Source organism: Phyllobates terribilis, unplaced genomic scaffold (assembly GCF_046119375.1).
Source record: "Phyllobates terribilis strain yellow unplaced genomic scaffold, ASM4611937v1 Scaffold_7__3_contigs__length_470593459, whole genome shotgun sequence".
In the NCBI taxonomy this organism is placed as follows: Eukaryota; Metazoa; Chordata; class Amphibia; order Anura; family Dendrobatidae; genus Phyllobates; species Phyllobates terribilis.
The window spans coordinates 187227466-187254330 of NW_027362767.1; the positions used below are offsets into that span (position 1 = coordinate 187227466).

The 26865-nt window shown below is 45.6% G+C and overlaps 1 protein-coding gene across 2 annotated transcripts in view; it reads right to left on the reverse strand.

The window, feature by feature from the left end:
• Positions 1 to 26865, reverse strand: part of PHKA1 (phosphorylase kinase regulatory subunit alpha 1) — a 262039-nt gene that overhangs the window by 190815 nt on the left and 44359 nt on the right. For both annotated transcript variants that reach the window (XM_073639602.1, XM_073639601.1), the window contains exons 14-15: positions 11203 to 11337; positions 9998 to 10107 (exon numbers count right to left, since the gene is read on the reverse strand). In XM_073639602.1, coding sequence (XP_073495703.1) covers positions 9998 to 10107; positions 11203 to 11337 — 245 coding nt within the window. The remainder of the gene's footprint in view (positions 1 to 9997; positions 10108 to 11202; positions 11338 to 26865) is intronic.

Below are 26865 nucleotides of genomic sequence, written 5' to 3' on the forward strand. Positions count from 1 at the left end.
CTGAGCTGATGGCACTGCTGGACATCTTTCAATTACAAAGGGAAGTAAGCAAGGTGTCTCATCTGCTGCACTAAGCTCCTTTAGCTGAGCACTAGGTCTTCAATGTTGTCCATTTCTTGGCGCCCGCACATCTTGAAGCCCCAGTCAACTATGAAATCTTTTCCTGGTAGAGACCTTGAGTGTTGATGCAGTGCTCAGTCTTGCCATGCTGTACAACCTGTGACATGAAACGATCTTTCACATCACCACCTTTGTTGCAGAGTTTGGCAGCTCCTCACCCAGTTTTAAACTACACAACTGTTTCTGTTTCAGTTTATTATTGTTTTACCCAACATGTGAAATTTTTTATTATTTTCACTTGTTTGGTATGATTGGTTAATAATGCATTTTAATATACTGAGTTTGTGTACCACAAAGAATTGATGCTGTTTCGAAGGCAAAGGGTGGTTATACCAAATACTAATTTGAGTTAGATTTTTCTTTTGATCATGTTGCATTTTGTTGATTGATAGAAAAATAAACTATTAAATGCTTCTTTTTTTGAAAGAACCCTTATTGTGCAGCTTTGCACAGTGTAATACACACAGACCTACCTTTGGTCTTTCTATAACTGTACAATGTAATAACTGAGCTCTATGGGTTACTACATGGCTACCGAGCAGAGGCTGTGACTAGTGAGAAGGCTGGAGCCTGTGCGGCTCCTAGAAGAACACGGAAGTGATCGCTACAATCACACTCATTTGGCTTCCAAGGGAAATTATGCCATATATAGTTATTCCTTCCTACCGTAATGCAAGTCAGTACGTTTGATGGGGATTGGTCCTCTAACACAGGGGACACTGAAATCTCTCTTCTCAAGACCCTAGCAATAAAAGCCCCTGAGTAACTAACTAAGCACCATATGAGTCATGAGTAACTAAGCACCATGAGTCATGAGTAACTAACTAAGCACCATATGAGTCATGAGTAACTAACTAAGCACCATATGAGTCATGAGTAACTAACTAAGCACCATATAAGTCATGAGTAACTAACTAAGCACCATATAAGTCATGAGTAACTAAACACCATATAAGTCATGAGTAACTAACTAAGCACCATATGAGTCATGAGTAACTAACTAAGCACCATATGAGTCATGAGTAACTAACTAAGCACCATATGAGTCATGAGTAACTAACTAAGCACCATATGAGTCATGAGTAACTAACTAAGCACCATATGAGTCATGAGTAACTAACTAAGCACCATATGAGTCATGAGTAACTAACTAAGCACCATATGAGTCATGAGTAACTAACTAAGCACCATATGAGTCATGAGTAACTAACTAAGCACCATATGAGTCATGAGTAACTAACTAAGCACCATATGAGTCATGAGTAACTAACTAAGCACCATATGAGTCATGAGTAACTAACTAAGCACCATATGAGTCATGAGTAACTAACTAAGCACCATATGAGTCATGAGTAACTAACTAAGCACCATATGAGTCATGAGTAACTAACTAAGCACCATATGAGTCATGAGTAACTAAGCACCATATGAGTCATGAGTAACTAAGCACCATATGAGTCATGAGTAACTAAGCACCATATGAGTCATGAGTAACTAACTAAGCACCATGAGTCATGAGTAACTAAGCACCATGAGTCATGAGTAACTAACTAAGCACCATGAGTCATGAGTAACTAACTAAGCACCATGAGTCATGAGTAACTAAGCACCATGAGTCATGAGTAACTAACTAAGCACCATATGAGTCATGAGTAACTAAGCACCATGAGTCATGAGTAACTAACTAAGCACCATGAGTCATGAGTAACTAACTAAGCACCATATGAGTCATGAGTAACTAAGCACCATATGAGTCATGAGTAACTAACTAAGCACCATATGAGTCATGAGTAACTAAGCACCATATGAGTCATGAGTAACTAAGCACCATATGAGTCATGAGTAACTAAGCACCATATGAGTCATGAGTAACTAACTAAGCACCATATGAGTCATGAGTAACTAACTAAGCACCATATGAGTCATGAGTAACTAACTAAGCACCATATGAGTCATGAGTAACTAACTAAGCACCATATGAGTCATGAGTAACTAACTAAGCACCATATGAGTCATGAGTAACTAAGCACCATATGAGTCATGAGTAACTAAGCACCATATGAGTCATGAGTAACTAACTAAGCACCATATGAGTCATGAGTAACTAAGCACCATATGAGTCATGAGTAACTAACTAAGCACCATATGAGTCATGAGTAACTAACTAAGCACCATATGAGTCATGAGTAACTAAGCACCATATGAGTCATGAGTAACTAAGCACCATATGAGTCATGAGTAACTAACTAAGCACCATATGAGTCATGAGTAACTAACTAAGCACCATATGAGTCATGAGTAACTAACTAAGCACCATATGAGTCATGAGTAACTAAGCACCATATGAGTCATGAGTAACTAAGCACCATATGAGTCATGAGTAACTAAGCACCATATGAGTCATGAGTAACTAAGCACCATATGAGTCATGAGTAACTAACTAAGCACCATATGAGTCATGAGTAACTAACTAAGCACCATATGAGTCATGAGTAACTAACTAAGCACCATATGAGTCATGAGTAACTAACTAAGCACCATATGAGTCATGAGTAACTAAGCACCATATGAGTCATGAGTAACTAAGCACCATATGAGTCATGAGTAACTAACTAAGCACCATATGAGTCATGAGTAACTAAGCACCATATGAGTCATGAGTAACTAACTAAGCACCATATGAGTCATGAGTAACTAAGCACCATATGAGTCATGAGTAACTAAGCACCATATGAGTCATGAGTAACTAACTAAGCACCATGAGTCATGAGTAACTAACTAAGCACCATGAGTCATGAGTAACTAACTAAGCACCATGAGTCATGAGTAACTAACTAAGCACCATGAGTCATGAGTAACTAACTAAGCACCATGAGTCATGAGTAACTAACTAAGCACCATGAGTCATGAGTAACTAACTAAGCACCATGAGTCATGAGTAACTAACTAAGCACCATGAGTCATGAGTAACTAACTAAGCACCATATGAGTCATGAGTAACTAACTAAGCACCATATGAGTCATGAGTAACTAACTAAGCACCATATGAGTCATGAGTAACTAACTAAGCACCATATGAGTCATGAGTAACTAACTAAGCACCATATGAGTCATGAGTAACTAACTAAGCACCATATGAGTCATGAGTAACTAACTAAGCACCATATGAGTCATGAGTAACTAACTAAGCACCATATGAGTCATGAGTAACTAAGCACCATATGAGTCATGAGTAACTAAGCACCATATGAGTCATGAGTAACTAACTAAGCACCATGAGTCATGAGTAACTAACTAAGCACCATGAGTCATGAGTAACTAACTAAGCACTATGAGTCATGAGTAACTAACTAAGCACCATGAGTCATGAGTAACTAACTAAGCACCATGAGTCATGAGTAACTAACTAAGCACCATGAGTCATGAGTAACTAACTAAGCACCATGAGTCATGAGTAACTAACTAAGCACCATGAGTCATGAGTAACTAACTAAGCACCATGAGTCATGAGTAACTAACTAAGCACCATGAGTCATGAGTAACTAACTAAGCACCATGAGTCATGAGTAACTAACTAAGCACCATGAGTCATGAGTAACTAACTAAGCACCATATGAGTCATGAGTAACTAAGCACCATATGAGTCATGAGTAACTAACTAAGCACCATATGAGTCATGAGTAACTAACTAAGCACCATGAGTCATGAGTAACTAACTAAGCACCATGAGTCATGAGTAACTAAGCACCATGAGTCATGAGTAACTAAGCACCATGAGTCATGAGTAACTAAGCACCATGAGTCATGAGTAACTAAGCACCATGAGTCATGAGTAACTAACTAAGCACCATATGAGTCATGAGTAACTAACTAAGCACCATATGAGTCATGAGTAACTAACTAAGCACCATATGAGTCATGAGTAACTAAGCACCATATGAGTCATGAGTAACTAAGCACCATATGAGTCATGAGTAACTAAGCACCATATGAGTCATGAGTAACTAACTAAGCACCATGAGTCATGAGTAACTAACTAAGCACCATGAGTCATGAGTAACTAACTAAGCACCATGAGTCATGAGTAACTAACTAAGCACCATGAGTCATGAGTAACTAACTAAGCACCATATGAGTCATGAGTAACTAACTAAGCACCATATGAGTCATGAGTAACTAAGCACCATATGAGTCATGAGTAACTAAGCACCATATGAGTCATGAGTAACTAAGCACCATATGAGTCATGAGTAACTAACTAAGCACTATATGAGTCATGAGTAACTAACTAAGCACCATATGAGTCATGAGTAACTAACTAAGCACCATATGAGTCATGAGTAACTAACTAAGCACCATATGAGTCATGAGTAACTAACTAAGCACCATATGAGTCATGAGTAACTAACTAAGCACCATATGAGTCATGAGTAACTAAGCACCATATGAGTCATGAGTAACTAAGCACCATATGAGTCATGAGTAACTAAGCACCATATGAGTCATGAGTAACTAACTAAGCACCATGAGTCATGAGTAACTAAGCACCATGAGTCATGATTAACTAACTAAGCACCATGAGTCATGAGTAACTAAGCACCATGAGTCATGAGTAACTAACTAAGCACCATGAGTCATGAGTAACTAACTAAGCACCATGAGTCATGAGTAACTAACTAAGCACCATGAGTCATGAGTAACTAACTAAGCACCATGAGTCATGAGTAACTAACTAAGCACCATGAGTCATGAGTAACTAACTAAGCACCATATGAGTCATGAGTAACTAACTAAGCACCATATGAGTCATGAGTAACTAACTAAGCACCATATGAGTCATGAGTAACTAACTAAGCACCATATGAGTCATGAGTAACTAACTAAGCACCATATGAGTCATGAGTAACTAACTAAGCACCATGAGTCATGAGTAACTAAGCACCATGAGTCATGAGTAACTAACTAAGCACCATGAGTCATGAGTAACTAACTAAGCACCATGAGTCATGAGTAACTAACTAAGCACCATGAGTCATGAGTAACTAACTAAGCACCATGAGTCATGAGTAACTAACTAAGCACCATGAGTCATGAGTAACTAAGCACCATGAGTCATGAGTAACTAACTAAGCACCATATGAGTCATGAGTAACTAAGCACCATATGAGTCATGAGTAACTAAGCACCATATGAGTCATGAGTAACTAAGCACCATATGAGTCATGAGTAACTAAGCACCATATGAGTCATGAGTAACTAAGCACCATATGAGTCATGAGTAACTAACTAAGCACCATATGAGTCATGAGTAACTAACTAAGCACCATATGAGTCATGAGTAACTAACTAAGCACCATATGAGTCATGAGTAACTAACTAAGCACCATATGAGTCATGAGTAACTAAGCACCATATGAGTCATGAGTAACTAAGCACCATATGAGTCATGAGTAACTAACTAAGCACCATATGAGTCATGAGTAACTAAGCACCATATGAGTCATGAGTAACTAACTAAGCACCATATGAGTCATGAGTAACTAACTAAGCACCATATGAGTCATGAGTAACTAACTAAGCACCATATGAGTCATGAGTAACTAAGCACCATATGAGTCATGAGTAACTAAGCACCATATGAGTCATGAGTAACTAACTAAGCACCATGAGTCATGAGTAACTAACTAAGCACCATGAGTCATGAGTAACTAACTAAGCACCATATGAGTCATGAGTAACTAACTAAGCACCATATGAGTCATGAGTAACTAACTAAGCACCATATGAGTCATGAGTAACTAACTAAGCACCATATGAGTCATGAGTAACTAACTAAGCACCATATGAGTCATGAGTAACTAACTAAGCACCATATGAGTCATGAGTAACTAACTAAGCACCATATGAGTCATGAGTAACTAAGCACCATATGAGTCATGAGTAACTAAGCACCATATGAGTCATGAGTAACTAACTAAGCACCATGAGTCATGAGTAACTAACTAAGCACCATGAGTCATGAGTAACTAACTAAGCACTATGAGTCATGAGTAACTAACTAAGCACCATGAGTCATGAGTAACTAACTAAGCACCATGAGTCATGAGTAACTAACTAAGCACCATGAGTCATGAGTAACTAACTAAGCACCATGAGTCATGAGTAACTAACTAAGCACCATGAGTCATGAGTAACTAACTAAGCACCATGAGTCATGAGTAACTAACTAAGCACCATGAGTCATGAGTAACTAACTAAGCACCATATGAGTCATGAGTAACTAAGCACCATATGAGTCATGAGTAACTAAGCACCATATGAGTCATGAGTAACTAAGCACCATATGAGTCATGAGTAACTAACTAAGCACCATGAGTCATGAGTAACTAACTAAGCACCATGAGTCATGAGTAACTAAGCACCATGAGTCATGAGTAACTAAGCACCATGAGTCATGAGTAACTAACTAAGCACCATGAGTCATGAGTAACTAACTAAGCACCATATGAGTCATGAGTAACTAAGCACCATATGAGTCATGAGTAACTAAGCACCATATGAGTCATGAGTAACTAAGCACCATATGAGTCATGAGTAACTAACTAAGCACCATGAGTCATGAGTAACTAACTAAGCACCATGAGTCATGAGTAACTAACTAAGCACCATGAGTCATGAGTAACTAACTAAGCACCATGAGTCATGAGTAACTAACTAAGCACCATATGAGTCATGAGTAACTAACTAAGCACCATATGAGTCATGAGTAACTAAGCACCATATGAGTCATGAGTAACTAAGCACCATATGAGTCATGAGTAACTAAGCACCATATGAGTCATGAGTAACTAAGCACCATATGAGTCATGAGTAACTAACTAAGCACCATATGAGTCATGAGTAACTAACTAAGCACCATATGAGTCATGAGTAACTAACTAAGCACCATATGAGTCATGAGTAACTAACTAAGCACCATATGAGTCATGAGTAACTAAGCACCATATGAGTCATGAGTAACTAAGCACCATATGAGTCATGAGTAACTAAGCACCATGAGTCATGAGTAACTAACTAAGCACCATGAGTCATGAGTAACTAACTAAGCACCATGAGTCATGAGTAACTAAGCACCATGAGTCATGAGTAACTAACTAAGCACCATATGAGTCATGAGTAACTAAGCACCATATGAGTCATGAGTAACTAAGCACCATATGAGTCATGAGTAACTAAGCACCATATGAGTCATGAGTAACTAAGCACCATGAGTCATGAGTAACTAAGCACCATGAGTCATGAGTAACTAAGCACCATGAGTCATGAGTAACTAACTAAGCACCATGAGTCATGAGTAACTAACTAAGCACCATGAGTCATGAGTAACTAACTAAGCACCATGAGTCATGAGTAACTAACTAAGCACCATATGAGTCATGAGTATCTAACTAAGCACCATATGAGTCATGAGGAAGTAACTAAGCACCATATAAGTCATGAGGAAGTAACTAAGCACCATATGAGTCATGAGTAACTAACTAAGCACCATATGAGTCATGAGTAACTAACTAAGCACCATATGAGTCATGAGTAAGTAACTAAGCACCATATGAGTCATGAGTAACTAAGCACCATATGAGTCATGAGTAACTAACTAAGCACCATATGAGTCATGAGGAAGTAACTAAGCACCATATGAGTCATGAGGAAGTAACTAAGCACCATATGAGTCATGAGGAAGTAACTAAGCACCATATGAGTCATGAGGAAGTAACTAAGCACCATATGAGTCATGAGTAACTAACTAAGCACCATATGAGTCATGAGGAAGTAACTAAGCACCATATGAGTCATGAGGAAGTAACTAAGCACCATATAAGTCATGAGGAAGTAACTAAGCACCATATGAGTCATGAGTAACTAAGCACCATATGAGTCATGAGTAACTAACTAAGCACCATATGAGTCATGAGGAAGTAACTAAGCACCATATGAGTCATGAGGAAGTAACTAAGCACCATATGAGTCATGAGGAAGTAACTAAGCACCATATGAGTCATGAGGAAGTAACTAAGCACCATATGAGTCATGAGGAAGTAACTAAGCACCATATAAGTCATGAGGAAGTAACTAAGCACCATATGAGTAATGAGTATTGTTCAAGTGCACCCCAAGGTCTGTGCATTCTACGCATTATGGAGAGGGGAATATTTCTCAAGACCTTAACTAATATTTAAACTGTAAGTGCAGCAGACCCAGCTGTAAGCAATGGAGTAAGCAGGTAACAGGGCTGCAATCAGCAGGTAACAGGGCTGCAATCAGCAGGTAACAGGGCTGCAATCAGCAGGTAACAGGGCTGCAATCAGCAGGTAACAGGGCTGCAATCAGCAGGTAACAGGGCTGCAATCAGCAGGTAACAGGGCTGCAATCAGCAGGTAACAGGGCTGCAATCAGCAGGTAACAGGGCTGCAATCAGCAGGTAACAGGGCTGCAATCAGCAGGTAACAGGGCTGCAATCAGCAGGTAACAGGGCTGCAATCAGCAGGTAACAGGGCTGCAATCAGCAGGTAACAGGGCTGCAATCAGCAGGTAACAGGGCTGCAGTAAGCAGGTAACAGGGCTGCAGTAAGCAGGTAACAGGGCTGCAGTAAGCAGGTAACAGGGCTGCAGTAAGCAGGTAACAGGGCTGCAGTAAGCAGGTAACAGGGCTGCAGTAAGCAGGTAACAGGGCTGCAGTAAGCAGGTAACAGGGCTGCAGTAAGCAGGTAATAGGGCTGTAGTAAGCAGGTAATAGGGCTGTAGTAAGCAGGTAATAGGGCTGCAATAAGCAGGTAATAGGGCTGCAGTAAGCAGGTAATAGGGCTGTAGTAAGCAGGTAATAGGGCTGCAATAAGCAGGTAATAGGGCTGCAGAAAGCAGGTAATAGGGCTGCAGTAAGCAGGTAATAGGGCTGCAGTAAGCAGGTAATAGGGCTGCAGTAAGCAGGTAATAGGGCTGCAGTAAGCAGGTAATAGGGCTGCAGTAAGCAGGTAATAGGGCTGCAGTAAGCAGGTAATAGGGCTGCAGTAAGCAGGTAATAGGGCTGCAGTAAGCAGGTAATAGGGCTGCAGTAAGCAGGTAATAGGGCTGCAGTAAGCAGGTAATAGGGCTGCAGTAAGCAGGTAATAGGGCTGCAGTAAGCAGGTAATAGGGCTGCAGTAAGCAGGTAATAGGGCTGCAGTAAGCAGGTAATAGGGCTGCAGTAAGCAGGTAATAGGGCTGCAGTAAGCAGGTAATAGGGCTGTAGTAAGCAGGTAATAGGGCTGCAGTAAGCAGGTAATAGGGCTGTAGTAAGCAGGTAATAGGGCTGTAATAAGCAGGTAATAGGGCTGTAATAAGCAGGTAATAGGGCTGTAATAAGCAGGTAATAGGGCTGTAGTAAGCAGGTAATAGGGCTGTAGTAAGCAGGTAATAGGGCTGTAGTAAGCAGGTAATAGGGCTGTAGTAAGCAGGTAATAGGGCTGTAGTAAGCAGGTAATAGGGCTGCAGTAAGCAGGTAATAGGGCTGTAGTAAGCAGGTAATAGGGCTGTAGTAAGCAGGTAATAGGGCTGTAGTAAGCAGGTAATAGGGCTGTAGTAAGCAGGTAATAGGGCTGTAATAAGCAGGTAATAGGGCTGTAGTAAGCAGGTAATAGGGCTGTAGTAAGCAGGTAATAGGGCTGTAGTAAGCAGGTAATAGGGCTGTAGTAAGCAGGTAATAGGGCTGTAGTAAGCAGGTAATAGGGCTGTAATAAGCAGGTAATAGGGCTGTAGTAAGCAGGTAATAGGGCTGTAGTAAGCAGGTAATAGGGCTGTAGTAAGCAGGTAATAGGGCTGTATTCGGCATCTATGTAAATACCTGTGGTGTGAAAGCAAAAATATTCTGGCGTATAGTGTAGAGTTTGGAAGTTCCCAGGACGCCCATATTCCTGTAGGGTCTTCCGCTCAGTTTCATCTTTTTGTTGCGCCCTCCATTACAAAAAAAAAAAAATAATAATTATCACAAATGACATAAAAGTGCATTAAACCAAATATGAAAACTAATTGGAGCTATAGAATAGTATGAAGAATTATTGTGGGGGCAGCAAATGGTAAGACACAGGCAAGCAGTACCAAGTCATTGCTAACGGTTTACCTGCGCCAGGAAAACATTCAGCAAACTCCAGTGTAGTTTAGACCATACAAGTATATAGAAAAAGAAAACCATCTACATGGAACCAGACAAATTGGAAAATGCCATTTACCTGCGGGCACAGGGCTAACCTGCCGCGGGCACAGGGCTAACCGGCCGCGGGCACAGGGCTAACCGGCCGCGGGCACAGGGCTAACCGGCCGCGGGCACAGGGCTAACCGGCCGCGGGCACAGGGCTAACCGGCCGCGGGCACAGGGCTAACCGGCCGCGGGCACAGGGCTAAGCTGCCGCAGGCACAGGGCTAAGCTGCCGCAGGCACAGGGCTAAGCGGCCGCAGGCACAGGGCTAAGCGGCCGCAGGCACAGGGCTAAGCGGCCGCAGGCACAGGGCTAAGCGGCCGCAGGCACAGGGCTAAGCGGCCGCAGGCACAGGGCTAAGCTGCCGCAGGCACAGGGCTAAGCTGCCGCAGGCACAGGGCTAAGCTGCCGCAGGCACAGGGCTAAGCTGCCGCAGGCACAGGGCTAAGCTGCCGCAGGCACAGGGTTAAGCTGCCGCAGGCACAGGGCTAATCTGCCGCAGGCACAGGGCTAATCTGCCGCAGGCACAGGGCTAATCTGCCGCAGGCACAGGGCTAATCTGCCGCAGGCACAGGGCTAATCTGCCGCAGGCACAGGGTTAATCTGCCGCAGGCACAGGGCTAATCTGCCGCAGGCACAGGGCTAATCTGCCGCAGGCACAGGGTTAATCTGCCGCAGGCACAGGGTTAATCTGCCGCAGGCACAGGGTTAATCTGCTGCAGGCACAGGGTTAATCTGCTGCAGGCACAGGGCTAATCTGACCCTCTCCATTTTTTTGAGGTGGGGTGAAGGAGGACCATTTAGGACTTTTGTCCCATGATTTCCATGTATGCCGCTGTGTGACGGATACTTGCCAAGCCGGGCGTATATGTGGCTGAGGATCCTGGCGGGCTGCACCCTGATGGGCTGCACTTCGGCCACGGCCTCCACCTCCATACCGTGCTGGAGAAGGATTTCCCGGATCTCTTCAGTCTCCGCCAGGATGCAAACTGTGAAGACACAGAGGTGGGATTAGTGATCATGGATTCCACCATGCTGAGGACGGCGCCTTACATGCTGCAGGCGATCAGCTGCTCGACTTCTGGCTTCTAAATCTGAACATCTCAAAATCAATCACAATTTGAATAAAATTACTTAACGACTTAAATGAGAGTGTCTGTACGAGGGTTTAGTCAGTTACTTGGCTCATGGTACTCATATTGTGCGCTTTATTTCTTTTACTCACTTATATAGCGCCATCATATTCCACAGCGCTGTACAGATATTATCGCTGCCCCCATTGGGGCTCACAATCTACAATCCTTAACAGTCAGTCTTTGGATTGTGGAAGGAAAATGGGGAGAACCCAGAGGAAATTCACACAAGTACAAGGGAAAACATACAAACTCCCTGCAGATGACGTCCTTGGTGAGATTAGAACCCAGGACCCCAGAGCTGCAAAGCAACCACTGAGCCACCCTGCTGCCCTACATATAACACAGTGATAACCACTGAGCCACCCTGCTGCCCTACATATAACACAGTGATAACCACTGAGCCACCCTGCTGCCCTACATATAACACAGTGATAACCACTGAGCCACCCTGCTGCCCTACATATAACACAGTGATAACCACTGAGCCACCCTGCTGCCCTACATATAACACAGTGATAACCACTGAGCCACCCTACTACCCTACATATAACACGGTGATAACCACTGAGCCACCCTGCTGCCCTACACATAATACGGTGATAACCACTGAGCCACCCTGCAGCCCTACATATAATACGGTGATAACCACTGAGCCACCCTGCAGCCCTACATATAACACAGTGATAACCACTGAGCCACCCTGCTGCCCTACATATAACACCGTGATAACCACTGAGCCACCCTACTACCCTACATATAACACGGTGATAACCACTGAGCCACCCTGCTGCCCTACACATAATACGGTGATAACCACTGAGCCACCCTGCAGCCCTACATATAATACGGTGATAACCACTGAGCCACCCTGCAGCCCTACATATAACACAGTGATAACCACTGAGCCACCCTGCTGCCCTACATATAACACAGTGATAACCACTGAGCCACCCTGCTGCCCTACACATAATACAGTGATAACCACTGAGCTACCATACAGTGCTACCCACTGAGCCACCCTGCTGCCCTACATATAACAGTGATAACCACTGAGCCACCCTGCTGCCCTACATATAACAGTGATAACCACTGAGCCACCCTGCTGCCCTACATATAACAGTGATAACCACTGAGCCACCCTGCTGCCCTACACATAATACAGTGATAACCACTGAGCCACCCTGCTGCCCTACATATAACACAGTGATAACCACTGAGCCACCCTGCTGCCCTACATATAACACGGTGATAACCACTGAGCCACCCTGCTGCCCTACACATAATACAGTGATAACCACTGAGCCACCATACAGTGCTACCCACTGAGCCACCATTTACTGTTCCTTTAGTTTCACACCCACACACAGATACTTGTCACTTGACTTTGCTCAATGATTATCCTCCACCCATTTGAGGTGTGGTAGATCGGCTCACTCGGCTACACACGGAGGAAGACTCAGGAACAGTGTCTCTAAGTCTCTTGTTGGTTTATTAAAACATAAACCAAAATAAAATTCATCAAATCAAACACGGCCCTTCTGGCATAACAGCAAAACAAAAGAAAATGTAGAGCATAGTCTATGTCCTCGGGAACCCGGCCGCTCAGGGTTTAGAACAGCACACGGTCCAGGTGAGAACAAACACAAGCTCCTCACTCTGGAGTCAGCCAGATACACTGAACAACACCTGATTCAACAGGCTGGCTATTCATATCCCAGACCAAACGCCGGGGTGGAGATATGGTGAACAGCCTCCCACCCGCTCTACAGCTGTTCACATAAAACCTAGCCCATTAAAAATGGCTGATTAACTCATCTCAGCACTTAGTGTGCTGGTGCAAACTTCCAGGTTTCAAATCACTGAAGCTACTGGCGTCAGTAAAACATATCTCCCCTCCAGTACTTTGTCGCAGAGGGTATTTGCACATGGCGTCTCTTACAGGAGGATTCTGCTCAGAACCCACCTGAAAAAGCGCCTCATAAAATGAACACTGTTCACAGCCATGTCAAAGCCACAATACTGTGCACACACGCCGTCTTATCTCACTTCTCTTAACCCCTTCAGGGTTAAGAGAAGTGACATTTTACTCTTCCGCTCGAAAGCCGACGCTCTCAATACAACGACCTATAAACAATGCAAGATACAATGAAATATGTCAGCTCACAGAGTGTTCTGGTATAATATATTACCATAACCCTGAACAAAAATATCCAATCCAAGGAATTAAAGATAGAAAATAAAGAAAAAAGGAGTTTCTAATTGGGCGACCCTCTATGGGCCCAAGTCATCAAGAGCGGCACATTCACAATGGTCTTGATGAGGGGGTGTTCTGGAGTCAGACGCTCCTTATTCATCAATCAGAAGCTTCTGACAAGTGGCGATCGCCTCGGCTTCTCACCACAAGTCTTACTCTCATCAAGGACTGGAGTCTCGTGTGAGGAACGCCACAGCTGCTCATGGATTACACCAGTCTTGTAGATCCTACAAAGGAAGGTGTGTCCATTACTAATAATTAGCAACTGGATCATTAAAAGGGGGATTTATTACTAACAGGGTCTTTACAAGTACAGAGATCAGAGAAACCCAACAGAGGCAAGGGGACAAGGAAAGGGAAAAGGTAGGAGCAGACGGCGGTGAAAGATGGCAAGTGCTGACCTTATATATCAGCCGCACAGCAGAGCAAAGCCCGCACATCGCCCACACGGCGGAGCGCAGCCCACACGGCGGAGCGCAGCCCACACATCGCCCACACGGCGGAGCGCAGCCCACACATCGCCCACACGGCAGAGCGCAGCCCACACATCGCCCACACGGCAGAGCGCAGCCCACACATCGCCCACACGGCAGAGCGCAGCCCACACATCGCCCACACGGCAGAGCGCAGCCCACACATCGCCCACACGGCAGAGCGCAGCCCACACATCGCCCACACGGCAGAGCGCAGCCCACACATCGCCCACACGGCAGAGCGCAGCCCACACATCGCCCACACGGCAGAGCGCAGCCCACACATCGCCCACACGGCAGAGCGCAGCCCACACATCGCCCACACGGCAGAGCGCAGCCCACACATCGCCCACACGGCAGAGCGCAGCCCACACATCGCCCACACGGCAGAGCGCAGCCCACACATCGCCCACACGGCAGAGCGCAGCCCACACATCGCCCACACGGCAGAGCGCAGCCCACACATCGCCCACACGGCAGAGCGCAGCCCACACATCGCCCACACGGCAGAGCGCAGCCCACACATCGCCCACACGGCAGAGCGCAGCCCACACATCGCCCACACGGCAGAGCGCAGCCCACACATCGCCCACACGGCAGAGCGCAGCCCACACATCGCCCACACGGCAGAGCGCAGCCCACACATCGCCCACACGGCAGAGCGCAGCCCACACATCGCCCACACGGCAGAGCGCAGCCCACACATCGCCCACACGGCAGAGCGCAGCCCACACATCGCCCACACGGCAGAGCGCAGCCCACACATCGCCCACACGGCAGAGCGCAGCCCACACATCGCCCACACGGCAGAGCGCAGCCCACACATCGCCCACACGGCAGAGCGCAGCCCACACATCGCCCACACGGCAGAGCGCAGCCCACACATCGCCCACACGGCAGAGCGCAGCCCACACATCGCCCACACGGCAGAGCGCAGCCCACACATCGCCCACACGGCAGAGCGCAGCCCACACATCGCCCACACGGCAGAGCGCAGCCCACACATCGCCCGCACATCGCCCACACGGCGGAGCGCAGCCCACACATCGCCCACACGGCGGAGCGCAGCCCACACATCGCCCACACGGCGGAGCGCAGCCCACACGGCGGAGCGCAGCCCACACATCGCCCACACGGCGGAGCGCAGCCCACACGGCGGAGCGCAGCCCACACGGTGGAGCGCAGCCCACACATCGCCCACACGGCGGAGCGCAGCCCACACATCGCCCACACGGCGGAGCGCAGCCCACACATCGCCCACACGGCGGAGCGCAGCCCACACATCGCCCACACGGCGGAGGGCAGCCCACACATCGCCCACACGGCGGAGGGCAGCCCACACATCGCCCACACGGCGGAGGGCAGCCCACACATCGCCCACACGGCGGAGGGCAGCCCACACATCGCCCACACGGCGGAGGGCAGCCCACACATCGCCCACACGGCGGAGGGCAGCCCGCACATCGCCCACACGGCGGAGCGCAGCCCGCACATCGCCCACACGGCGGAGCGCAGCCCACACGGCGGAGCGCAGCCCACACGGCGGAGCGCAGCCCACACATCGCCCACACGGCGGAGCGCAGCCCACACATCGCCCACACGGCGGAGCGCAGCCCACACGGCGGAGCGCAGCCCACACGGCGGAGCGCAGCCCACACGGCGGAGCGCAGCCCACACGGCGGAGGGCAGCCCACACATCGCCCACACGGCGGAGGGCAGCCCACACATCGCCCACACGGCGGAGGGCAGCCCACACATCGCCCACACGGCGGAGGGCAGCCCACACATCGCCCACACGGCGGAGGGCAGCCCACACATCGCCCACACGGCGGAGAGCAGCCCGCACATCGCCCACACGGCGGAGAGCAGCCCACACATCGCCCACACGGCGGAGCGCAGCCCACACGGCGGAGCGCAGCCCACACATCGCCCACACGGCGGAGCGCAGCCCACACATCGCCCACACGGCGGAGCGCAGCCCACACATCGCCCACACGGCGGAGCGCAGCCCACACATCGCCCACACGGCGGAGCGCAGCCCACACATCGCCCACACGGCGGAGCGCAGCCCACACATCGCCCACACGGCGGAGCGCAGCCCACACATCGCCCACACGGCGGAGGGCAGCCCACACATCGCCCACACGGCGGAGCGCAGCCCACACATCGCCCACACGGCAGAGCGCAGCCCACACATCGCCCACACGGCGGAGCGCAGCCCGCACATCGCCCACACGGCGGAGCGCAGCCCGCACATCGCCCACACGGCGGAGCACAGCCCTCACAGCGCCCACACAGCGGAGCACAAACCTCACAGCGCCCACACAGCGGAGCACAAACCTCACAGCGCCCACACAGCGGAGCACAAACCTCACAGCGCCCACACAGCGGAGCACAAACCTCACAGCGCCCACACAGCGGAGCACAAACCTCACAGCGTTACCAGAACAGAATGAATGCAGAAGCAAAACACCACAGGGGATGTTTACAGGCCAACGTTCCTCAGCAGTCCTCATGGCATGACCCTGTGCAGATCAGATCTTTCAGCTTCAAGTGTTTGACGACTTTTGGAGGAATCCAGAAGTCACTGATGTATTTGACTGACTTCTATAGGGCATTAATTCCACTGATCACATTGTATTTTGCCCATGTTGGCTTCCAGCAGGAGTCGCGCCCGGTCCTGCCCCGGCTGCACCCAAGCCATTCATTCAGGGAGTTGTATATACCGTCGTTGTGGAAAGTTCTCTCACAGTAGATAGATGATGGAAGCCGGCGTCCGTGTGAATTCCTAATTACTGAGTATTCGTAGCTACATACGATGAAGGCCGTGTTGCCAGACTTAGGACGCTGCATGATCTCCCACTTATCCAGGTGGATTTCGTACTTCCCACATGAACTTGATATAAAGATACTGCAGCTTTTGGTTGGAGTTCTCTCGGCTTTCAGTTGTCCGGCGGGGACTCCTATTTCCACTATTAGCACACATTGAGGCCTGCATGCTTCTTGAGGAACCAGAATGATGCTGTACCAATTGTGGAACTACAAGTCACAGCATCTCCAGCTGAAGTCCATGGGAAGTGTGGAACTATACCGTGCAGGATCTTCCATTTGAAGGTCACACACTGATACAAGGACCGCACCAGCTCCAAAAGAGAGGAGGTCCCCTAACAAATTGAAGTACTTAAACCTAACTCCCGAACCGGACTCCTTATATACTGCTAACTACTTACCTCTGCTTAATAAGATTAGAAACACCCTAAAGAAATACAATATTCCGGTGTTATCGTGGATTGGTGGAGCTAACGTTGTTAAAACATATTTTCCCGAAGATTTTTTTTATACCATGAACATGATGCCCGTAAAACTCCCCGATTCCTTCATTTCATCCTTACATCAAATCGTGTCCCAGTTCATATGGAAACACAAAAATGGCAGATTATCCCTTAAAACCACAATGAAACCGAGAGAAAGGGGGGGACTGGGACTCTCAGATTTCCGCCTCTATTACTCGGCAATCCACCTCACCCGCTGGATTAACTTAGTAAAAGCTTAACAAGATAACAGTATCTCTAATATAGAACTTATCATGCCGGGTGCAGATGTTCATTGCTACCGGTGGACATCGAAACATCCCTCTCCGGGTAAGCGAGACGAAATAACCAACGCAACCCTTTCACTGAGACGTACCCGCATACCAAACCAACTGCCTTACTGCCACTTTCTAGAAAATATCCCGCTAAAAGTATTACCGTGGCTGGCAGACCCCCAATATAAGGAGATCTAGATAGATAGATAGATAGATAGATAGATAGATAGATAGATAGATAGATAGATAGATAGATAGATAGAGGAATTATTAACCAACTTACCAATTTCACATTATATAGACGACCTACCTGCATACCGGGAAAGCTGGCTGGCAGTAAGAAACAGACAATCGTTCACCTTCCTTATGGAAGAACATATAAACTACACTATGTCACAATTTAAAACAGCACTCAAACACAAACTTTGGCTCGAACCATTTGTTAGACTCACGGGCACCATAACTAAACTCACTTCCAAAATTTATGCAAACCTGACCAACCCAATTGAACAGCGCACCCCAGTATATATCATTTCATTGGAAAAGGAGTTAGAGACTAAATTTTCCTCTCAAGACATACCTCGCATTCTAGCAAACTCTCACGGATTTTCAAGGTGCACACTACTACAGGAAAATACTTTTAAGATAGTGACCCGCTGGTATTATACCCCTGAACGCCCCCAGACATCTCCTGCGGCCCCGATCTCAACCACTACTTGAGCCAATTGCCCCAGACCAAAATCAATATGCCACGATGATGGAAACCATTAGTGGTTGGAAGGACACTGACGTTAACCATCACAGCCGATAAGCTCGCACCCTCCCTTGACAAACTTAATTTGATGTTTTTACTGAACTTCACATGACATCTAATTCTATCATACACGACCTGCTCGCCTTGGACTCTGTACCCCAAAGTTCTTCCCCATTCCACCCTCCCGCTCTTCCTTTCTTGTTAAAAAAAAAAATGAAAGTAAATGTTTCTTATACATTTTGACTCAATAAGTAATAATTGGAACAACATTTACTGTATTTGGTATCGCTTTATTATTATTATATGTATACAAATTCCTTAAATCAAGATTTGAAAAAAAAAATTAACTCATTTAACCCCTTTACCCCCGAGGGTGGTTTGCACATTAATGACCAGGCCAATTTTTACAATTCTGACCACTGTCACTTTACGAGGTAATTACTCTGGAACGCTTCAAAGAACCCCCTGATTTTGAGATGTTTTTTCGTGACATATTGTACTTCATGATTGTGGTAAAATTTCTTCGATAGGGAAGAAGCGAAATTTGACTTTTTGAATGTAAAATTTGTTTGAATAATTAGCGGATGCCATGTCGTGTTTGGAGAGCCCCTGATGTGCCTAAACAGTGGAAACCCCCCATAAGTGACTCCATTTTGAAAACTAGACCCCTCAAGGATTTTATCAAGGGGTATAGTGAACATTTTGAACCCAGAGGTACAACACAGAATTTGATAACATTAGGTCATCATATTGAATAAGTTGTCCTTAGTCTTGAGCGCAAGTGCTCGCTACTTGAGGATGCATCGGGTACTCAGGTATGCACCATGTATCGTGGGTGCTCAAGTGACATGCTCGAGTCCCCGCCCGCATGTGTCACGGTTATTAGACACCCCAAAAAAAAACATGCGGTGATCGCTCATGCATGGCAGGCAATCCCCACAAGGTTTTTTTGGCTGTATAACTGCTGCAAAACATTTGGGGCGGAGACTCAAGCATGTCACTCGAGCACCCGCGATACTCCGTGCACACCCGAGCACCCAATGCAAACCCAAGTAGCGGGCACTTGTGCGCAACACTAGTCGCCATATCGTCATCATTTTTTTTTCTTAACTTTCAAAAAAATTTCAACCCTAATACAACCCCAACCCTAACCCTAGCCCAACCCTAGCCCCAACCCCAACCCCAACCCTAGCCCCAACCCTAGCCCAACCCCAACCCTAGCCCAACACCAGCCCAACCCCAACCCTAGCCCAACCCCAACCCTAGCCCAACCCCAACCCTAGCCCAACCCCAACCCTAGCCTAACACCAGCACAACCCCAACCGTAGCCTAACACCAGCGCAACCCCAACCCTAGCCTAACACCAGCCCAACACCAGCCCAACACCAGCCCAACCCCAGCCCAAGCCCAACCCTAGCCCAACCCCAGCCCAACCCCAGCCCAACCCCAGCCCAACCCCAGCCCAACCCCAGCCCAACCCCAGCCCAACCCCAGCCCAACCCCAGCCCAACCCCAACCCCAGCCCAACCCCAGCCCAACCCCAGCCCAACCCCAGCCCAACCCCAGCCCAACCCCAACCCAACCCCAACCCAACCCCAACCCAACACCAGCCCAACCCTAAAGTTTATTTTTTAAACCATTCCTCGTGTGGTATAATTGATTAGACAACTTTATTCTTTGGTTCGGTGCGATTACAGCGATACCAGATTCATATTAGGTTTTCTAGGCAGACTAGTTTTTGCATCACCATATTTTTCCATATTTCGGCCGACAGTCATGTGACAGCTGGTTTTTGGCGGGACGAGTTGACGTTTTTATTGATACCATTTTTGGGCACGTGACATTTTTTGATCGCTTTCTAATAAGATTTTTGGGAGGCAGAACAAAAAAATAACAACTGAGGAATTGTTTTTTTTTATGCCGCTCTGCGTGTGGTGAAATTGATAAGGCAGCTTTATTCTTCGGGTCAGTACGTTTACAATGGTACCACATTTAAATCTTTTTTATGTTTTGGCGCTTTTACACAAAAACTATTTATAGAAAAAATTATTTTTTTGTATCGCTTTATTCTGAAAGCTATAACTTTTTATATTTCGGTTGATGGAGCTGTATGGCGGCTTGTATTTTGCGGAACATGATGACGTTTTCAGCGGTACCATTTATTTGCATTCGTTTTTTTATCACGTTTTCTTGCATTTTTTTGTTTGGTGTATGATAAAGCATTGTTTTTTTTTCTTTTTTTTAACCGTATTCACTTAAGGTATTAACCAGTGGGACAGTTTTATATGTCAGGTCGTTCCGGACACGTACAGTATTTTTTAATATATTTTTACAATTTTTTTTTTTTTTTTTTTTTTTCACTTTCCGACACTTTTTGGACTTTTACACGTTATCCCACTATGGGACTTTCACTTTTTACATTCTGATCGCCTGTATAGGGTAGAGATGCAGCAGCATCCTTGTGCTATACAGGCTGTCAGTGCTGCACAGGCAGAAGTTACTTTGATCACGCACTGCACATGACCATAGTAACTTCCTGCTGTCTGATGACCCGGATGTTGTAATGATGACATTGAGTCACCATGACAACATCTGAGAGCCGCCACAGACAGCGCGGGACACCGGTAGAGGAGGTAAGTATCGGCGCTTACCTCCCCTTGCCCCCGACTTAGATCGCAGCACTTTGGGGATTAATGTGCAGGGAGCGGTGCGGGACCGCTCCCTGCACATAGCACCGGGTGTCAGCTGTAACAATCAGCTGACACCAGGCTGTGTGGGCGCGATCACCATATGAAGTAATAGTACGTCATTGGTCCAATTGGCCCAGGTCACCATGACATACTATTACTAGTGATGAGCGAGCATGCTCACCACTGCTCGGTACTCGCCCGAGCATCTCAGTACTCGAGATGCTTGGAGCTCGCCGAGTACTTGCGCGATGCTCGGGGGGAGCTCGGGTCCCCGTCCTGCATGTCTGGAGCTATTTAGCGCACCAATCATGCAGGGATTGTCTGCCACTCACTGTAATGTCACAGCCATGGTGGTTGTGGCATTACAGTCACTACCCAATTCGATGGGAATAGTGCTCACAGTGAAACATGAAAAGCCGGCAATTCATCAGCGGCATACACCGGTACCCGACAATTTAGAACAGAAAGAATAGAGCTTCATACATAGATTAGATAGATAGAAACATGTCAGTCACATATATATGAAGTACAGTGACAGTGTTGATTACTGTACTTGTCATTTAGTGTTAAAATAAAGGATTTATTTAAAAAAAAAATAAATAAATAAATAGTGTTTTCATGCACCTGTCTCTTTAAAAAAGCAGGCCGGCAATTCATCAGCGGCATCTATCGGTACCTGACAATTTAGAACAGAAAGAATAGAGCATGCCTGCGCTTCTCAGTGTCGGCGGGATGACAGGCTGGATGGCAGCTTTCTGCAGCGATCCAGCCTGTCATGTGAATGTAGCAGAGCTGGAGCCACCCTGGGAACCATGGAAAGGTAAGGATGAGGTTGCTTTATTATTTTCCTTTCATTGCAGGAGACATTGGCTTCAGCTGGAATGGGCGTGATGGTAAGTATAGTTTAATTTAGAACAATAAAGAATTGTGTCTTTATTTCCACTAGAGGACTTTATTCTGGGTGTTTGTGCTTTTTTTAACTTTGACTATGTGGTTAGTAATGGGGGTGTCTTATAGACGCCTCTCCATTACTAACCTGGGCTTGATGTCAGCTGGCATTATAAGCTGACATCAACCCCAGCCCTATTACCCCACTGCCACCGCTACAGGGCAGTGGGAAGAGCGAGCCTAAGTGCCAGAATTGGCGTATCCTATGGATGCGCCATTTCTGGGGCGGCTGACGGCTGGCGTTTCTAGCCTGTGAGGGGGCCAATATTCACGGCACCCTTCCTGGGCTATTAATATCAGCCCCCAGCTGTCTGCCTAGCCTTTGCTAGCTATTAAAATAGGGGGGACCCCACGTCATTTTTTTTGGGGTCCCCCATTTTAATAGCTAGTAAAGGCTAGGTATTCAGCTGGGGGCTGATATTAGTAGCCTGTGAAGCTCCGTGGGTATTACCCCCTTCCCAGGCTTCAAAAATCTGCCCCACCCGTCTGCTTAACCTCCGCTAGAGACTAAAATTACGGGGAACGCCACACCAATTTTTTTTTTTTAATAAATCCTTTATTTTAACACTAAATGACAAGTACAGTAAGCAACACTGTCACTGTACTTATTATATATGTGACTGACATGTTTCTATCTATCTAATCTATGTGTGATGCTCTATTCTTTCTGTTCTAAATAGTCGGGTACCGGTGTATGCCGCTAATGAATGAATTGTCGGCTTTTTTAAAGAGACGGGTGCATGAAAATCGGAGGGCACTAGTGTGTTCCAATTGCCCTGCTATGTTTTTCATGCACCCTCCTATATACCCTGCCTGCCTGTCTGCCTGACGTTAAATTGAGCACCGTTTCCATAGATTCGGGCAATTTTTGACCTTCTGCAGACCGCCGGGGGGGACCACCACAAAAATGCTCGAGTTTCCCATAGACTTACATTGGGCTCGTTGCTCGGGTCGAGCACCCGAGTATTCCAATGTGCTCAACCCGAACATCGAGCACCCGAGCATTTTAGTGCTCGCTCATCACTAACTATTACCAAAAATATCAGAAAGGGGTTAAAGATTGATGACAGCAACACTTCAAAAATGTCGAATCGACAACGTCAAATAAACTATAGGCTGGAAAAGTAAGTGGTCCTAATAAAAAAACAGCTGGAGGGTCAATATTCAACTAAGAAAGATTGGGTATAAAAAAAACCATGTGGAGAGGCAGAGTCTCTCAGAAGCCAAGATGGTCAGATGTCACCAATCTGATCTACATCTAAAAATTGTGGAACAATTTGGGGAAAACGTTCCCTAACGCAAAACTACAAAGACTTTAAAGTTCCACCATCAACAGAACATAATATCAAAAGATTTAGATATTCTGGAGATATCAGGCTGCACTCGCCACGGGCAATTTCAGTAAAATGTCAGTAAAATGTGCTCTATTTCAGTTACAGAGTTGCTAACAGAGACATCAGCTGTTTGGCGGGTTTACACGCTTCTTCTGGCTCACACATCACGGGTACCACTTTTATGCAGAATATTCCACCCACATTATTTAAATGTATTACTATCAATTACTAATCAAAAGTTAGAAATATATAGAAAACACAAACATAATAAAACAGGAGACACTAACATACACTGCTGAGAAGAAATGGGCTTAGCCTTCTTTATTCATGGCCTCGTGGGAGGAGAGGTTCATTATCAATCCAACTAACCCCTTTTCCACTAAGTTGAAATGGTATGGTAGATATATAGATGATCTCCTTATATTGTGGTGTGGTAATACATGTGATAATTCTGAGGTTGCCACCCATCAAAAAAACAATGAGTACAATCTGTGGTTTACAGTCAATACCCCCACAATTCAGACTCCGTTTTTGGACATTCTTTTGACAGGTGACGATAAAGAGGGACAGGGGTCCACACTTCCCAAGTCAAGGGCTCCCTTCTCCTGCTGCTTCATACAAAGATTATACAGTTTTCCTGTGTACCGATTCCTGGCTTCCCTGACTACGCCACCTACTGGTGCTGCTCCTAGCGGTTGCAATATTTAACCCAGGTCAGTTCCTAACAATACTACAATCCTCCAGCTGTTGTCACCGCAGACACACCGCCTGAGCCATTCCTTAAGGCGAGTTTATGCATGCTGGGCGCATTTGTTCAGAGAAAAGCAGCTTCTGCAGAGAAAGTACCATTACTAACAACAGGCTGCGAGAAAGAGGTATAATCCCTCTACAGTTTCCACAGCACATAATAGAGTCGTATCTGAACCCAGGAATGTGTTATTGGAGGATAGAAACACAGGTCGGATGAGGCGTGGCTCAGGGGAGTCCAGTACCTTTTCTACACCATATAGTCTGCAATTTTGGCAATTTAGGATCAATATCCAAAAAAAAAAAAAAAAAAAAACGTTCTATTGCATGCCAAAATGATATTGTGGATAAAATTATCTCAGGTGGATGCAGGTATGTAGCCAGGAGGGGACAATCACTTGGAAATATACAGGCGCATCTCACTAAATTAGAATATCAATACACCAAAATTAATGAAGGCAAAAAACAACTATAAGACCCAAAGTTGAAAAATTGCCAATACTTTAATGAAATACATATTAAAAAATACCTACAATAATAATAAAAGCAAGACACACCACAGATGAAAAAAGTGGTGGGGTGCCTGGACCCATAATGTGTGTAAGCTGACAACTATGTCATTCAGATAGCTAACATAAGCATATAATTAGTAATCAATACAAAACACGGTATTCAATATCTCGAGCAACAGAGAAGAAATATATATATATACTTATCACAGAGAATAACAACAATCCATAAATATATGCTTTAGTAATTAGCAGATGCCTCTGTTGGTCCAATATCCCAGTACAGTCACATATATAAATATCAATGCCCAAAAGGACTATAAAAAAGACTGAGATATAACCATAGTTATCAATGAGCTCAGGTCAGAGGTCCAGGCACCCACCACGCACCCAACGCGCGTCTCGCACAGGAAACTCGACGAAGCATTTCCTGTGCGAAACGCGCGTCGGGTGCGTGGTGGGTGCCTGGACCTCTGACCTGAGCTCATTGATAACTATGGTTATATCTCAGTCTTTTTTATAGTCCTTTTGGGCATTGATATTTATATATGTGACTGTACTGGGATATTGGACCAACAGAGGCATCTGCTAATTACTAAAGCATATATTTATGGATTGTTGTTATTCTCTGTGATAAGTATATATATATATTTCTTCTCTGTTGCTCGAGATATTGAATACCGTGTTTTGTATTGATTACTAATTATATGCTTATGTTAGCTATCTGAATGACATAGTTGTCAGCTTACACACATTATGGGTGCAGGCACCCCACCACTTTTTTCATCTGTGGTGTGTCTTGCTTTTATTATTATTGTAGGTATTTTTTAATATGTATTTCATTAAAGTATTGGCAATTTTTCAACTTTGGGTCTTATAGTTGTTTTTTGCCTTCATTAATTTTGGTGTATTCTAGGTCGGTTTGGCCTATCAGATTTATTGGTGTCTACTAAATTAGAATATCATCAAACGTTAATTTATTTCAGTTCTTCAATACAAAAAGTGAAACTCATATTAGATAGAGTCATTACACGCAGAGGGATCTCTTATATAGAGTCATTACACGCAGAGGGATCTATTATATAGAGTCATTACACACAGAAGGATCTCTTATATAGAGTCATTACACGCAGAGGGATCTCTTATATAGAGTCATTACACGCAGAGGGATCTCTTATATAGTCATTACACGCAGAGGGATCTCTTATATAGAGTCATTACACGCAGAGGGATCTCTTATATAGAGTCATTACACGCAGAGGGATCTCTTATATAGAGTCATTACACGCAGAGGGATCTCTTATATAGAGTCATTACACGCAGAGGGATCTCTTATATAGAGTCATTACACGCAGAGGGATCTCTTATATAGAGTCATTACACGCAGAGGGATCTCTTATATAGAGTCATTACACGCAGAGGGATCTCTTATATAGAGTCATTACACGCAGAGGGATCTCTTATATAGAGTCATTACACGCAGAGGGATCTCTTATATAGAGTCATTACACGCAGAGGGATCTCTTATATAGAGTCATTACACGCAGAGGGATCTCTTATATAGAGTCATTACACGCAGAGGGATCTCTTATATAGAGTCATTACACGCAGAGGGATCTCTTATATAGAGTCATTACACGCAGAGGGATCTCTTATATAGAGTCATTACACGCAGAGGGATCTCTTATATAGAGTCATTACACACAGAGGGATCTCTTATATAGAGTCATTACACGCAGAGGGATCTCTTATATAGAGTCATTACACACAGAGTGATCTATTTCACGTGTTTAATTCTGTTAACGTTGATGATTATGGCTTACAGCCAATGAAAACACCAAAGTCATTATCTCAGTAAATTAGAATAATTTAAAAAAAACACCTGCAAAGGCTTTCTAAGCGTTTATAAAGGTCCCTTAGTCTGTTTCAGTAGGCTCCATAATCATGGGGAAGACTGCTGACTTGACAGATGTCCAGACGGCAGTCACTGACACACTCCACAAGGTCCCAGAGTCTGGAGGAAGAGTGGAGAGGCCACAATCCAAGCTGCTGGAGGTCTAGTGTGAAGTCTCCACAATCCGTGATG